Below are 14,799 nucleotides of genomic sequence, written 5' to 3'. Positions count from 1 at the left end.
CTATTGCTTTTCATTAAATGCTAGTATACCTAGCAGTTATTCATTAGGTCCTAGTATTTATTTATTAGACAATATTGTAATTCTTATCTTAGTATTCACTACTTTTTTACTTGTCTTATATTATGACCAATCAGAATTAGATATATGAATGAGACTCAATAGAAGACAATGGCAAAAATGTGAAATGTGTTACTTGCCACAGTAGAATAGTTTTAAGTCTAGCACTTAAAATAAGTATCTATAAATTAATAAGTACTAGTATCTACTAGTATTTAGTGAATGAATACAAGTATCTAATAAATAAGAGCTATAAACTAATGAATAAGTACTAGTATTTTTTTTTTTAAGTTACAACCTAAATAATAAGCACTAGTACCAAACGAATAAGAACTAGTAGCTAATGAATAAGTGAATGAATACCAGTATGCTTGTCGAGGCACAGAACTATTAACTAATTGTTAAGTAATATGTCATTGTGGTTATGGATTTAGAATTAGTCATGTGCCTCAACAAGTAAAGTCATAACATAATGATACATTTGCAAATCATTAGCTAATGAGTATTTAAAGAAGACAACTGGACGTCTAGGTTACGTACGTAACCCTCAGTTCCCTGAAGGGAGGAACGGAGACGTTACGTAATATGGGAACTCGCTTGAGAGTCCAATCATCTCCAAGCCTTATTCAAAAGGCCAATGAACATTCATGAACATTGGCGAGTGGTATTTGCATACCGAGCCACTCCCCCGTACATACGGGTATATAAGATGGCGGCGTGCAACCACTCATTCAGGCTTTTGCTGAGAAGCCGAGCTACAGCCCGGCGACAGCGCGACGTAAGGCCGTGGCAGGGGATGTAACGTCTCCGTTCCCTCCTTCAGGGAACGAGGGTTACGTACGTAACCTAGACGTTCCCCTTCAGTCGTTTCACTACGACGTTACAAATGGGAACAGACCCATGGAACAGGCCACGAACCAGACGTCGCGTTACGCAACACACAGCGTGCCGACGGGCGGACGTGTCAGCAGACGGATATGAGCGTAACCTTCCCAATGCCCTGGGGGCCAATAGGGGGCCCCACAGGGATGCCAGTTGTACTGAAGCAGGAGTTGGGGGGGCGGAGCACATGAAATCTCTACATGTGGAACACAAGAAATTCAATATATCCATAGATTTTAGGGATATAGCTGACCTTCTGGCTGACTGTGGAAAAATACTGAAACATGTTGCCACAACCTGCTGGGCGAAGGAGACCCAACCGGAGCACAGACAAGCACTACTCTGCACTAGGCCTGACTGCGGGGCATGGAGGACCCAGGTTCGCCGGAGGGAACAACTGAGGGAAATAGTGCACGGATCCATTAGGAATGGCGCAGCAAGCCGACACCAGCCGGACTCCCGCTCGCCTGTGATGTCTAAGTTAAGACACGGGAGGATACAGCCTCTACGCGAAGGTTGTAGAACCTGGCGAAGGTATTAGGTGTCGCCCAACCCGCAGCTCTACAGATATCTGCTAGTGAGGCGCCATGAGCCAACGCATAGGATGAGGCAACACTCCGTGTGGAGTGGGCCCGAACACCTAAGGGGCATGGCTCTCCCTGGTTTTGGTATGACAGGGAGATGGCATCTACCACCCAATGGGCCAACCTCTGTTTGGAGACAGCATTCCCTTTCTGCTGACCTCCAAAGCAGACGAAGAGCTGCTCGGTGCATCTGAAGTGCCGAGTGCGGTCCACGTATATACGCAGAGCGCGAACTGGACACAGCAGCGCAGAGGCTGGGTCTGCCTCCTCTAGGGGCAGAGCTTGCAGGTTCACCACCTGATCGCGGAAAGGCGTGGTGGGAACCTTGGGCACATAACCGGGCCCCGGGGTCTCAGGCTGACGTGAGAATCGCCGGGCCCGAATTCCAGGCATGCTTCGTTGACAGAGAAGGCTTGTAGGTCCCCTACCCTCTTGATGGAGGCCAGTCCGGTCAGGAGCGCTGTCTTAAGTGACAGATATTTTAGCTCAACCGACGCAAGTGGCTCAAATGGGGCCTCCCGCAGGCCCTGGAGGGCGATGGAGAGGTCCCAAGAGGGTATGGGGTGCGGTCTGGGGGGATTAACCCTTCTCGCACCCCTCAGGAACCTCACGATGAGTTGGTGCTTACCTAGGGATGTTCCATCCACTGCATCGTGGTACGCTGCAATGGCAGCAACGTACACTTTGAGAGTTGAAGGGGACAGCCTGCGCTCCAACTTTTCTTGCAGGAAGGAAAGCACTACTGCAATCGTACATCTCTGTGGGTCCTCCCCACGAGAGGAACACCAGTCGACGAACAGACCCCACCTCAGCGCATAAGCCTGCCTTGTAGAGGGGGCTCTGGACTGAGTGATAGTTTCTATCACGGCCTGTGGAAGGCCGGAGAGGTCTGACGCGTCCCGTCCAGGAACCAGACGTGCAGGTTCCACAGGTCGGGGCGCGGGTGCCAAATTGTGCCCATCCCCTGAGAAAGAAGGTCTCTCCTCAAGGGGATTTTCCAGGGAGGGGCTGCCGCGAGGGAAATGAGTTCTGGAAACCAGGTCCGGGTGGGCCAGTATGGCGCAACCAGCAGAACCTGCTCCTCGTCCTCCCTGATCTTGCACAGTGTCTGTGCAAGGAGGCTCACTGGGGGAAAGGCGTACTTGGGCCCCGGAGGCCAGCTGTGTGCCAGTGCGTCCCTGCCGAGGGGAGCCTCGTCGAGGGAGTAAAACAGCTGGCAATGGGAGGATTCGGGGGAAGCAAACAGATCTATCTGGGCCTCCCCGAAATGGCTCCAAATCAGCTGGACTGTCTCGGGGTGGAGTCGCCATTCTCCAGGATGGGTGGACTGCCGTGAGAGCTGGTCGGCTGCACGGTTGAGTTCTCCTGGAATGTGAACGGCACGTAGCGATTTCAGCCACGTCTGACTCCATAGGAGCAGATGGCGGGCGAGTTGTGACATGCGACGGGACCGTAGACCACCCTGACGGTTGATGTAGGCTACAGTCGCCGTGCTGTAGGTACGAACAAGCACGTGCTTGTGACGCAACGTCGGTCGGAAGAGACGAAGGGCCAGAAGCACAGCCAACAACTCTAAGCAATTGATATGCCATTGCAGTCGAGGTCCTGTCCAGGAGCCCGATGCTGCTTGCCCGTTGCATACAGCACCCCAACCTGTGGAAGAGGCATCCGTGTATACCACAAGATGCCTGGAGACTTGTCCCAGGGGGGACTCCGGCCTGAAGGAAGGCCGGGTCTGACCACGGGCTGAACAGGCGGCGACACTGCGGGGAAACGGCAATCCGGAGTGTGCCACGGTGCCATGCCCATCTCGGGACTCGATCGTGTAACCAGCACTGAAGTGGTCTCATATGAAGCAAGTCGAGCGGCGTCACTGCGGCTGCGGCTGCCATATGCCCCAGGAGCCTCTGAAATGTTTTGAGAGGGACCGCTGTTTTGTGTCTGAATGACTCCAGACACTTCAGCACCGACTGTGCGCGCTTGTTGGTGAGGCGGGCTGTCATACTGACCGAGTCCAGCTCCACACCGAGAAAAGAGATCCTCTGCACTGGGGAGAGTTTGCTCTTCTCTCGGTTGACCTGAAAGCCCAGATGGCTGAGGTGCCGGAGCACCAAGTCCCTCTGTTCGCACAACAGATCTCGCGAGTGAGCTATGAGAAGCCAGTCGTCGAGATAGTTGAGGATGCGAATGCCCGTCTGCCAAAGAGGGGACAGGGCAGCCTCCGTGACTTTCGTAAAGACACGGGGAGAGAGGGAGAGGCCAAATGGAAGCACTTTGTACTGATACGCTCGACCCTCGAAAGCAAACCGTAGGAAGGGTTTGTGTCGAGGCAGGATCGAGACGTGAAAGTACGCGTCCTTCAGGTCGATGGCTGCGAACCAATCCTGGGGACGGATGCATGTTAACATGCGCTTCGTCGTGAGCATCTTGAACGGCAGCCTGAGAAGGGACCGATTCAGAGCTCGAAGATCCAGGATGGGTCTTAACCCACCGCTCTTTTTGGGCACGATGAAGTAAGGACTGTAAAACCCTGACTTCATCTCGGCTGGAGGGACAGGCTCGATTGTGTCCTTCGCCAGTAGGACTGCAACCTCCGCACGAAGCACAGCGGCATGTGTGTCCGAATGGACAGAAGTGGAAAGGACGCCTCTGTACCTGGGCGGACGCCTGGCGAACTGAATCGCATAGCCGAGACGTACCGTCCGAATCAACCACCGCGAGGGGCTGGGAAGCTGAAGCCAGGCTCCCAGCCTGGTCGCCAGGGGTATCAAAGGGACGTTGACCGACGTGACCGCAGTGGGGCAGCCTGGGGGGGGGGAAGGGGAAGGGGACTGATCCCAGAAGGAAGAACGTCCTGGAGAAAAGTCAGACTGCACTGAGCAGTGCTTACCTTCTTCCCTGGTTCCCGCGCTGGCGACATCAGGCTCCGAGTCCGAGGAGACACTTCTTGGGCGCTGCTCAAAGAGGGAACTCGGGGCCTGAACCCCGGAGGTGAGAAAATTGGCTCTTTCTGTGACCTTGTGGGTACCGCCGACCCGTAGGCCGACGGCAGCGTCTGAGCACACAGCAGCTTTTTTTTTTGACCTGGAAACGAGGCTCCAAAGCAAAAAGTCTGAATGAGTGGTTGCACGCCGCCATCTTATATACCCGTATGTACGGGGGGAGTGGCTCGGCATGCAAATACCACTCGCCAATGTTCATGAATGTTCATTGGCCTTTTGAATAAGGCTTGGAGATGATTGGACTCTCAAGGGAGTTCCCATATGTAACGTCGTAGTGAAACGACTGAAGGGGAACTGAAGTACATAGCTTTGACCACTGTGGTAATTAACATATGAATTTACATCATTAGTTAATAAAATAAGTTATTAGGGAATTAATACATTATGACACATTTAACTAATAATTTATTGATTACTTAATCTATGAATCATACAGAATGTTCATTAGTTGCTGATGTAGTAATCATTAATAAATGGTTTAGTTCTTCATGAATTATACATACACTCATGAATGGTGGGTCTAAGGTAAGACGGCCATGTCAATCAACTATTTTGGGAGTGGCCTTTGTTGGTGTGACGTCACACCGATAAAAAGCTGAGAATGGCTTGATTTGAAAAAGGGGATATTTTCTTATAAAGATTACAAAAATACCACTGGGTGGATTTTAATCATAATAGAATGGTTGTGTACACACAGTGCCAACACACATTTATGTTCAAGTAAAACAGAGTTTTGCATCCGATGACCTTTTTAAAGATTAGTTACTTCGCCTATTTATGCTCCAACAGCAAAACTAAATTTAAGTGGAGCCATTGAAGAATCAACCATTGGAGCACAGTGTTGTTGTTGTTGTTGTTGTTTTTTCCCTCCACTTTTTGCCAGCTTGTGACATGGTGTACCTATGTAACATGCTGAACGATTCGATTTAATTTAGTTGTATTTTATACAGTGTACTTTTTGCCCTGTAGATGTACCAGAGCTTCCCATCCTTACACCCACTGATCTGTAAGAAGTGATGGAGAAAAGTAGAGTCAATCTGAGCTGCTCTGCTGAAGCCCCCTGCCCCAGTAGACCTCCTACAATATCCTGGTCTAACATCCCTGAATCTGCCCACATTACAACAGATATACAGGTGAAACCTGATAAAACCCAGTCAGTGTTTTCACACGTGACCTTCAAAGCTTCATACACGAACCACACAAAGAACATTTATGCACTGCTACATATCCAAGAAATACATCTAATGACTCAACTGTGGTGGCCACCATGATCCTAAGAGTACTTTGTAAGAGATTTGGAGCCATTTTGCTCTTTCATAAGCATTATTGTGTTCAGATGTCTAGTTTACATACAGATGTTTCTATTTTGCACAGTCTACTGAACCAACTAATGTTTTCAATGGCTCTGCTTCATTAGAATCACAGATCAAATCATTGATCATTGGCTGTGTAGGAGGGATTTCAGCATTTCTGTTGATCTTTCTTCTGGTGACATTTCTTCTAAGGTAAACTAGGTTTTTTATTTTTGAATTCTTTTTGAAGCTCCATTGTCCAAATTACTGCAACAAGCCTTCAGAAAAAAATATCTTTTCACTTATAAACACACATAAAATCTGGTGTTCTGTTCTGGTGGTCTGTTTGTATTAAATGGATTTCTGAATTTCCTATTAATACAGAGTGCAAAGAAGTCATGTATTTCTCTCTCTCTCTCATGTCAATCAACATGTGCAGGTCAACCACATGTACGCTAATAGTGCTTTTCTGATAGGTGAAGGGCTGAAGATGTCAAAGGATGAGAATGACATTATCCAATATGGGCAGATTGACTTCTCCACTGCTCATACCAAAAGCACCACAGAGAAGATCTCAGGACAAGAGACAATATATATCCAGGTCAATGTTTAAGGGAAAGATTAGTTTACATTAGAATAAACACAGTTTGAGTGAATTGTATAAATGTAGTACTCTTTCTCTTGTGTCATAAGTGTAATTAATGTAATTAATTAAAAAAAATATTTAGGCATTAAGTTATGGTAGGTGTCATAGAACTGATTTATTAGGTACATTGTTTATCCATCTTTCTGAGGACATTTTCTGCAATTTCTGCAAAGTGATTCCAGAGTCTTTCAGGTGCTTAAATGCCACATCTGAAGTATTCTGTAATTTTATAACTTTTTCCCCCCCACTTTTCCTGTTACATCTCTGTCCCTGTTTTTCTTCATTAATTTCTTACTCATTCCCTGAATTCTAACATCTGACATATGATTCTAACCCTATACTGTACACAAAGCAATGCTGCAAGCACAACTTTTCGTGTTTACTTTCTTGTCACAGCACATACAGATAGATAGATAGATAGATAGATAGATAGATAGATAGATAGATAGATAAATGTTTTGCCTTTTTAATCTGGACTGAAAAAATAAATAAATAAATAAATAAATAATAATAATAATAATAATATGATGATGATTTTATTTTCTGATGTAATTTTCATAACCCTTTGGCAGGTGTTTTTGCTTAAAGCATTATTCTTCAATTTTGATATATTTCTCTGAAAGTAACATTTTGCTTAAGTAAATATATCTTCATATTTATATCTTGAAAGATAAATAGAAGACAATTTTCTAAAACTTTACAATAAGGTGTCATTGTAGGATATGCACACTGGAGGGGGGTGTTGGTTAGGTAAAACTGTATGCAGTGGGGACTTCTTTTGAAAATCTGCTTAGAGCTTCCAAAATACAGGGGTCAGCCCTGTTTAAAGCACAACTGCGTTGACAAATCATCACCTTAGAATTATAAGTATAAATATGCATTCTGAGCACTTTTGAGATATTGAGCTTCAAAGTTTTTTGCATTCCATAGACTTCTGTAGATAAAATCATTTTTGTTTTCTTTAAAAAAAAAAAGCCCAAAATGTACATAGCTCACAAAAGAACATTTAAAATAACTTTTTTTTTCTCTCTAAACAGTTTTGTAATATTTTTAATTAATGTTTGAAAATATTGTTTATAATGCTATAATCGTTGTTCCCATAGCCAAGGTTTAAAGCGCTGTTTTTCTGGCATTTTCTAAAGCACGGAAAATATAATACTGTGGCTCGGCTTAATACACAGTCTAGTAGTCTAACAAAATCCAATTTTAAAGGGGTCATCAGATGCTAAGTTCACTTTTATATGTTGTTTGAACATTAATGTGTGTTGGCAGTGTATGTACTAATCTACCCTATAATGATAAAAATCCATGCAGTGGTTTTTAAATCATCTGTAAAAATAATCATCTGTTTCAAATCGAGCCATTCTCATATGCCTGTGGTTGTGAAGTCACACCGACAGAGGCCGCTCCCACGATAGTTGATTGACATGAGCGTCTTACCTCAGATCAGTCGTAACAGTCCAACCTCCATGTTTTGATGCTGGAGCAGGGATGTCAGTTAGACAAGAACTGAGCGATTGAGGTGTTGTGTTGCTGGATGTAATAATGAACATAGTGGTCATAATTTAATCCCGACATCTGAGCTACTGAAGATGCAGTGGATTGCATTTGTTTGTGAAGGAAATGCGCCTCCAGATCGACAAATATCCATCTATGTTTGTGTGAATCATTCGTGATCTAGCTTCACTTACATCAGAAGTGAGTATATGTTTTTTTTATTTTTATTTTATTATTATTAATCTTTGCAATCGCCTTTCCTAATAATGTGCTACTTAGCAAGTTTCGTGGCTAAAGTAAACGGGCTCGTCAGTCCACAGAGAGAAGAGAGGGTGGGGCGAGCAGAGCTCATTTGCATTTAAAGCAGCCTCGACCAGAATGGGATGATTTTTGCAGAGCTGATTCTGGCAAGGTAAAAAGGGTGTTGTTTTACACTACCATTGAGAATTTTTAACCAAAGTATATTATAGACTTTTCATTAAGACAGTAAAGAATCATATCAACTTGTGGAAAATGGGCATCCGATGACCCCTTTAAACATGTTTTACTGTTTACAGTTTTTTATGGCCCTTATATTTCTTATTTGATGAATAAGCAGTTATTTCAGGGCAAGACTGAAATCATTTTCTTTTATTATAAACTATATTTGTTATAAACAAATCTACACACAAAGTTGACTGAAAACAACACTGGTAAATAATAATTATAATAATAATAATGATTTTTTTTTTATTATTAACTGTGCGTCATGGTCAAAATACATTTGCTCTCATCCCTTTACAAAATGTCTGTATTTTTTTACCCACTTTTTACCTACAGGATGGTACTAGTAACCAGTGTTGGGGTAAGTTACTTTTAAAAGTAATACATCACAATATTGCGTTACTCACTAAAAAAGTAACTAGTTACATTACTTAGTTATTTTTTATGGAAAGTAATGTGTTACATTACTCTTGCATTACTTTTGCGCTACTTTTTAAACCTGGGCAGGGCTTGCTTGTTTGTTTTTAATATACAAAAATTATATTTTTAGCAAATGTAAAGGCCCTTTTTCACCAAAAAGTTAAATGAATAAGTCTCAGGCTGAAGGAAAAGTAAATTCATGTCTGTAGTTCAACACTCTTCAGCAATAAAAAAGCAATGAAGCACAAATGTTAATTTATCTTTTTATTATCTTAATTTATTTTTGCTTATTAGTATGGCTGAACTGGTTCATTAAAGGTCAGCAGCAAAAACATTGGTTATTAAAATGGGTTAAATACATAAAGGATATTTGTGTTATTTAACATATATAATTATTGCAGGTTTGCCTCATATTCTGAGTTTGCATTTCACTGTTTTAATTAAGGTTTATGAAGACCGAATTTGTTTTTTGTTTTTTTGCATGTTCGCATTTAGTCTAGAACTAGTGCACACAGTGCCTCTGTACTTCCGATTTTTCTAAACATGGGGACAGGAGACTTGTCAGCCAAAGTAACAAAACAGTAACTGGTGTTACTTATTTGAAAAAGTAACTAAGATATTTTTTTGTAAAAAAAAAAAAAAAAAGTAATGCATTTCTTTACTAGTTACTTGTAACTAGTAAAAATCTGATTGCGTAACTTAGATCTCTAACCACTATGCTACAACACTCCATTATTTCAGAAGAGTAATGATTAACTTAATGCTAAAGCTTCTCTGTTTCCTGCAGTTGGGTTGATAAACAGGTTTGCATGAGGCAATACAATAGACCGCTGTGTTTAAGGTAGGAAAAAAACCTGTTACATGATATTCTAGTGTTTGAAAGATATACATACTCTACATTTAAATAGGTAATTGCATTACCTGTTGAAACCACACGTTTGTAGCCCTGGAATGAGTTTTATCTCGGCATCATCACTGTCTAAAAAACAAGCAGGCAGGTTCACAGTAATCAACAGTTCTGCGAAGAAACCGTGCTAGACGTTTGTTTAACTCTGAAATAATGATGGACTGTCCTGCTGTAGGTGAGGCTTTTATGTCATCGTATGAATTTTTTCTATAATAATGTAACTTAAGTGTCTATCAAGAAAATAAAAACAAAAACCTGGCACCCATGTGAAGTGCCTTCTTAGATCAAAAAACTAATGTACTCATGTTTGTATGTGTTTGTACCTACAGCACCTGAGTCTGTCTTTTCTTTTATGGTTTTTCTGTTCTTACCAGTACAAGTTCATATGCAGCAAAGTAAGTCAATGCCATCTAATTGAAAGAGATGAGATAAGGAAGCATTAGTATTACAATAATTAAATAACAATAATTAAATAATTAAATAATACAATAACAAAAAGATTTTAAAGTGATTGTTTATATTTTTTTGTTTTCAGATTATGTTGCAAATTTGCCTACACAAATAACAGCGCTGAGCGGCTCTTGTGTGCAGATACCTTGTACATTTGCACCAGAGGACAAACTGAAAAACACAAATACTATATTTGGCTGTTGGATAAAGAAGAACTCTGCTTTTCTCAAAACAGATAGTTTGGTAGTTTTTAATGGAAGTACAAACATCATAAAAGGATTTAATCATATAGAAATACTTGGAAATCTTAGTCAGCGTGAATGTACCACTGTTTTCTATGATGTCATGAACAATCACACAGACAATTACTACTTTAGGGTGGAAATGAAGAATCCAGAGGAATGGAAATGGACATATGCTGAGAATCCTGTCTACATTTCTGTCTCCCGTAAGTGGGGTCTTCATTGTAAACTATATTATTCTTTTGTGATATTAAATTACTCTGATTATGATTTATAATCATCACTGACTATTTTATGGGTTCTTCAACAACTTGTAACCTTTGTTGCATCTCTCAGTGAAGTATGTTATACCTTTAATTGGGAAAATGGCTTAAGTTTTAAGATGATTCAATTACTAGTCTTTTAGTAACTGGAATGGTGAATAGACTGTATTTGTCAATTCCTCTTGTTAGAGCACCCAAAAATCTCCATGAGAAAATGCCTGCTGTAGCCAAATAAAAAAAAAAGGAAAAAGGGGAAAAAAAACACTGCTAAATTAGCAAAAGAGGAACTTTCAGTAATATCTATAGTGATGTTAATGGTTTTCCATAATTTAATTTATATTTGTTGTAAAAGTTTATGCAATTAGACTATGCAATTACAATGAATATTACTTTGTGAAATATATCTAGCTCTAAGATGTACCTTTCTAAGTGCACCATGCCATGCTAAATTAAATTAATACAATTAAGTGATTTCTTACAAAAGTTCAATAAAATAATAATGAATATTAATTTACCTCTTAAAGACGGTTTTGACCATTTACTTTGTCTATTTTTGCTTCAACAATCAAAATATTTTCAAATGGAGCCACTGAAGAACCATTGCGTAGTGTTTGTTTGTTTGCTTCCTGACTGAATCAGTGTATTTAAGTGAAAAATTTTAGTGAACAATTCAGTGACTCCAAAAAAAAGCTGCTTGTTTCATTTGTGAATGAGTCAGTTGTAAATTATTTAATTGCTCACTTCAAATCAATTACTTTTTGCCATTTACTGGTGTAATTATGTAACATCCAGAACAGAATGAATTTAATCCAGAATTAGATTTCATTTAATAGTATTTTATACAGTGTACTATTTGTCATGTAGATGTACCACAGCCTCCCATCCTTACACCTACTCATCTGCAACCAGTGATGGAGAAAACTACAGTCAATCTGAGCTGCTCTGCTGAAGCCCCCTGCCCCAAACAACCTCCTACAATATCCTGGTCTAAGATCCCTAAATCTGCAAACATTACAACACAGTTAAAGGAGAATCCTAATAAAACCCAGTCAGTGTTTTCACATGTGACCTTCAAAGCTTCATACATGGACAACACAAAGAACATCTCCTGCACTGCTACATATCCAAGAAATACATCTAACGACTCAACTGTGGTGACCACCATGATCCTAAGAGTACTTTGTAAGAGATTTGGAGTCATTTTTCTTTTTCATAAGCATTATTGTGTTCAGATGTCTAGTTTACATACAGATTTTCTATTTTGCCCTAAAGTTTCTCCGAAAGAAACTCACATCACCGTCGATCCATCTGATTCAGTCTCTGTTGGCACTAATGTGACTTTGACCTGCAAAAGCAAAGCCAATCCAAATGAAATGAACTACACTTGGTACAAACGTGGGCAGGAGAAAAAGCTGGATTTTGGAGATAAATTGACCTTCAATGTAGATAGAACAAGTGGAGGCTGGTACTTCTGCACAGCAGAAAATATACATGGTACTCAGACATCAGAAGAAATCCAGCTGATTGTGGAAAGTGAGTTTAATACAGACATATGCCATTACTATGTACAGATACTAAAATGAACATGGGTATCTGCACGGTCTACTGAACCAACTAATTTTGCTTAATGTTTTCAATGGCTCTGCTTCATTAGAATCACAGAACAAATCATTGATCATTGGCTGTGTAGGAGGAATTTCAGCATTTCTGTTGATCTTTCTTCTGGTAACAATCTTCCTAAGGTAAATATAATTAAATTGTTATTTTTGAATCCTTTTTGAAGCTCCATTGTCCAAATTACTGTAACAAGCCTTCAGAATAAACATCTTTTCACTTAGAAACCCACATAAAATCTGGTGTTCACAATATGGGGGTCTGTTTTGTATTTAATGGATTTCTGCGTTTCCTATTAATACAGAGTGCAAAGAGTAAAGGCATCCATTATTAGAGAAACTGACGTCTCAGATCAGGTATGTTCTAGACATTTTTCTGCCATGCATTTTAATATAATACTTGTGCAGAAACCAAAAGTCAATGGATCCACAGAAACTATCATGTATTATTATTTTTTTCTCTCTCTCTGTTTTAGGGTCAGGAAAAACATGTGCAGGTCAACCACATTTACCATAATAGTGCTCTGACGGGTGCAGAGTTAGAAATGCCAAACGATGAGAATGATATCCACTATGGGCAGATTGACTTCTCCACTGCCCAAAACAAAAACGCCACAGAGAAGATCTCAGGGCAAGAAACAATATATGCTGAGGTGCATGTTTCAGAGAAAGATTAGTTTACATTAGAATAAACAGATTGTATAAATTGAACTGCATAAATGTAGTACATTTTGTCTTGTGTCATATCTCCAATCAGCAGTTTTTTAAGTAATTAAAACATACTTATTAGGTTCTTTATCGTAGGTTTCATAGAACTGATTTATGAGGTACGTCGTTCATCTATCTTTCTGAGGATAGTTTTTCTGCATAGTGATTCCAGAGTCATCAGAGGAGTATTCTGTAATTGTACTGTTATTATTTTTCATCAGTGTTGTTTTCAGACAAAATTTTGTGTAGATTTGTTTTAAAACAAGTATAGTTTATAATAAATGAAATTCAGAGCAACACTTTTTGCAGTCAAGTTATTCATTAAGGAAAATAAGTCGAAGTGGTTAGAGTATTTTTCCAATGTTAAGAAATTTGATAAGAAGCAACTTATTATATATGAATGCTGCTGTATTTTATATGTAACCTTATGTAGTAGTGAAAGTTATAAAAACTTTTTTATTATTATTATTATTATTTGTCTGTTTATTTATTTATTTATTATTATTATTATTTTTTTTTTTTAAATAACCAAATGCACATGATCATCTTCTGCCAGAGATGCTATGAACCTCAATTACGCTAATTATTCTCTTTTTGTTTTTTTGGTTTTATCTCAGGATGCCTGTCAACATATAACACTGTCTACATTGTAATGATTATGGTCAGTTGTAACATATTGCCTTGTTCGTGACATGATGTTAACTAACCACATAACCTGTATTATCTTATAATACATAATATATAAGACCTATAATATGTAAGCTCTACACAACTGTCATATGGATTTTACTCTGACAAACTCATCTCTAGCTGATAACAGAATATTTCTTGGTGTTATAGTGTAAGGCTGCTTTGAGCTCCTTGTGAAGCCAAAACTCAGGAACTCTTGCAAAACAGATGCCATGCGAAGTATAAAAAACAAAAACAAAAAAATGATTAATTAAAGTCTATGGGTCATAGTTTTGATCGTGTTCGGTCAGTTAGAATATATAGCCTATATAGATTAAATACTGTTTCAAATTTAGTCTCAGAAGAAGAAGCTGCTTAACTAGTACTGTAGATCACTAGGTTGGCTTTTAAAAGCCATTTTAAATATAGTGTCCATCTGTTTCCTGGAGGCACTACTATAAAAAAGAACATGAGGCAGTGGAACTAATATAGCAATGGTATTTTGTGTGCTAATTAGTGAAGAGGCTGAATTAGTGAAGTGTTTTCAGATCATTGTTTACCTTGTAAAGTTGCAAAACCCTTAACATCAGAACTTGTGTTAAGGGGCGTGCCAGATGAAACCTCAATTCGAGGCTTGTGTTGTTAATGTAGAAATCACAAAACCAGTGAAAAAACAAAGCCTCACTTTCTGTTCATTCATGTCGATAACTCTCAGATCTTACTTAAAGAGTAAATTTTATTTCTGACTTATTTATATACATTTTTAAATACCCAGTCATTTAAGTAATATAAAAAATACAAATTATTTCAGGAAAATTAAAGATTTGCCATATGCAATTCATATATGTGTACATTATTCTTCTGTTACATCATATTGATATTTGTACTGGAATTTAATGGCACAGTTTAATGGGTAAATTAATTTAGCAGAGACAGAAATTCAACAAACAAACACACTGTTAGGCATTTATTTGTGCATGTAACATGAGTCGATCTACAGAATGTGTGGTGAATGCTTCGTCCAACAGAGTTTCTTTCACAGGCTTTTGACTGCTCAATTTTTCACTAACTACCAGATCACACT

General features: G+C 39.8%; 1 protein-coding gene across 1 annotated transcript; it reads left to right on the top strand.

Annotated features, from left to right (window-relative positions):
- Positions 1 to 9,666: 9,666 nt before the first annotated feature.
- On the top strand, positions 9,667 to 13,380 carry LOC127157678 (B-cell receptor CD22-like). Its single transcript, XM_051100933.1, has 9 exons — positions 9,667 to 9,704; positions 9,808 to 9,945; positions 10,100 to 10,165; positions 10,306 to 10,668; positions 11,590 to 11,907; positions 11,998 to 12,258; positions 12,380 to 12,467; positions 12,644 to 12,695; positions 12,815 to 13,380. The coding sequence occupies exons 2-9, from the start codon at positions 9,924 to 9,926 to the stop codon at positions 13,013 to 13,015; spliced, it is 1,371 nt and encodes a 456-aa protein (XP_050956890.1). The 5' UTR covers positions 9,667 to 9,704; positions 9,808 to 9,923; the 3' UTR covers positions 13,016 to 13,380.
- Positions 13,381 to 14,799: the final 1,419 nt, after the last annotated feature.

The sequence above is a fragment of the Labeo rohita genome, unplaced genomic scaffold (genome assembly GCF_022985175.1).
Source record: "Labeo rohita strain BAU-BD-2019 unplaced genomic scaffold, IGBB_LRoh.1.0 scaffold_1159, whole genome shotgun sequence".
Taxonomy (NCBI): domain Eukaryota; kingdom Metazoa; phylum Chordata; class Actinopteri; order Cypriniformes; family Cyprinidae; genus Labeo; species Labeo rohita.
This window is presented reverse-complemented; position numbering and strand designations above follow the sequence as displayed.

What these genes read in the sequence shown, in the direction of transcription:
- LOC127157678 (XM_051100933.1), top strand. Translation starts at nt 9,924, where the DNA reads ATGATGGACTGTCCTGCTGTAG. An exon ending in GATGGACTGTCCTGCTGTAG is followed by an intron (nt 9,946 to 10,099) that starts GTGAGGCTTTTA and finishes TTGTACCTACAG; the next exon opens with CACCTGAGTCTGTCTTTTCT. An exon ending in TGTCTACATTTCTGTCTCCC is followed by an intron (nt 10,669 to 11,589) that starts GTAAGTGGGGTC and finishes TTTGTCATGTAG; the next exon opens with ATGTACCACAGCCTCCCATC.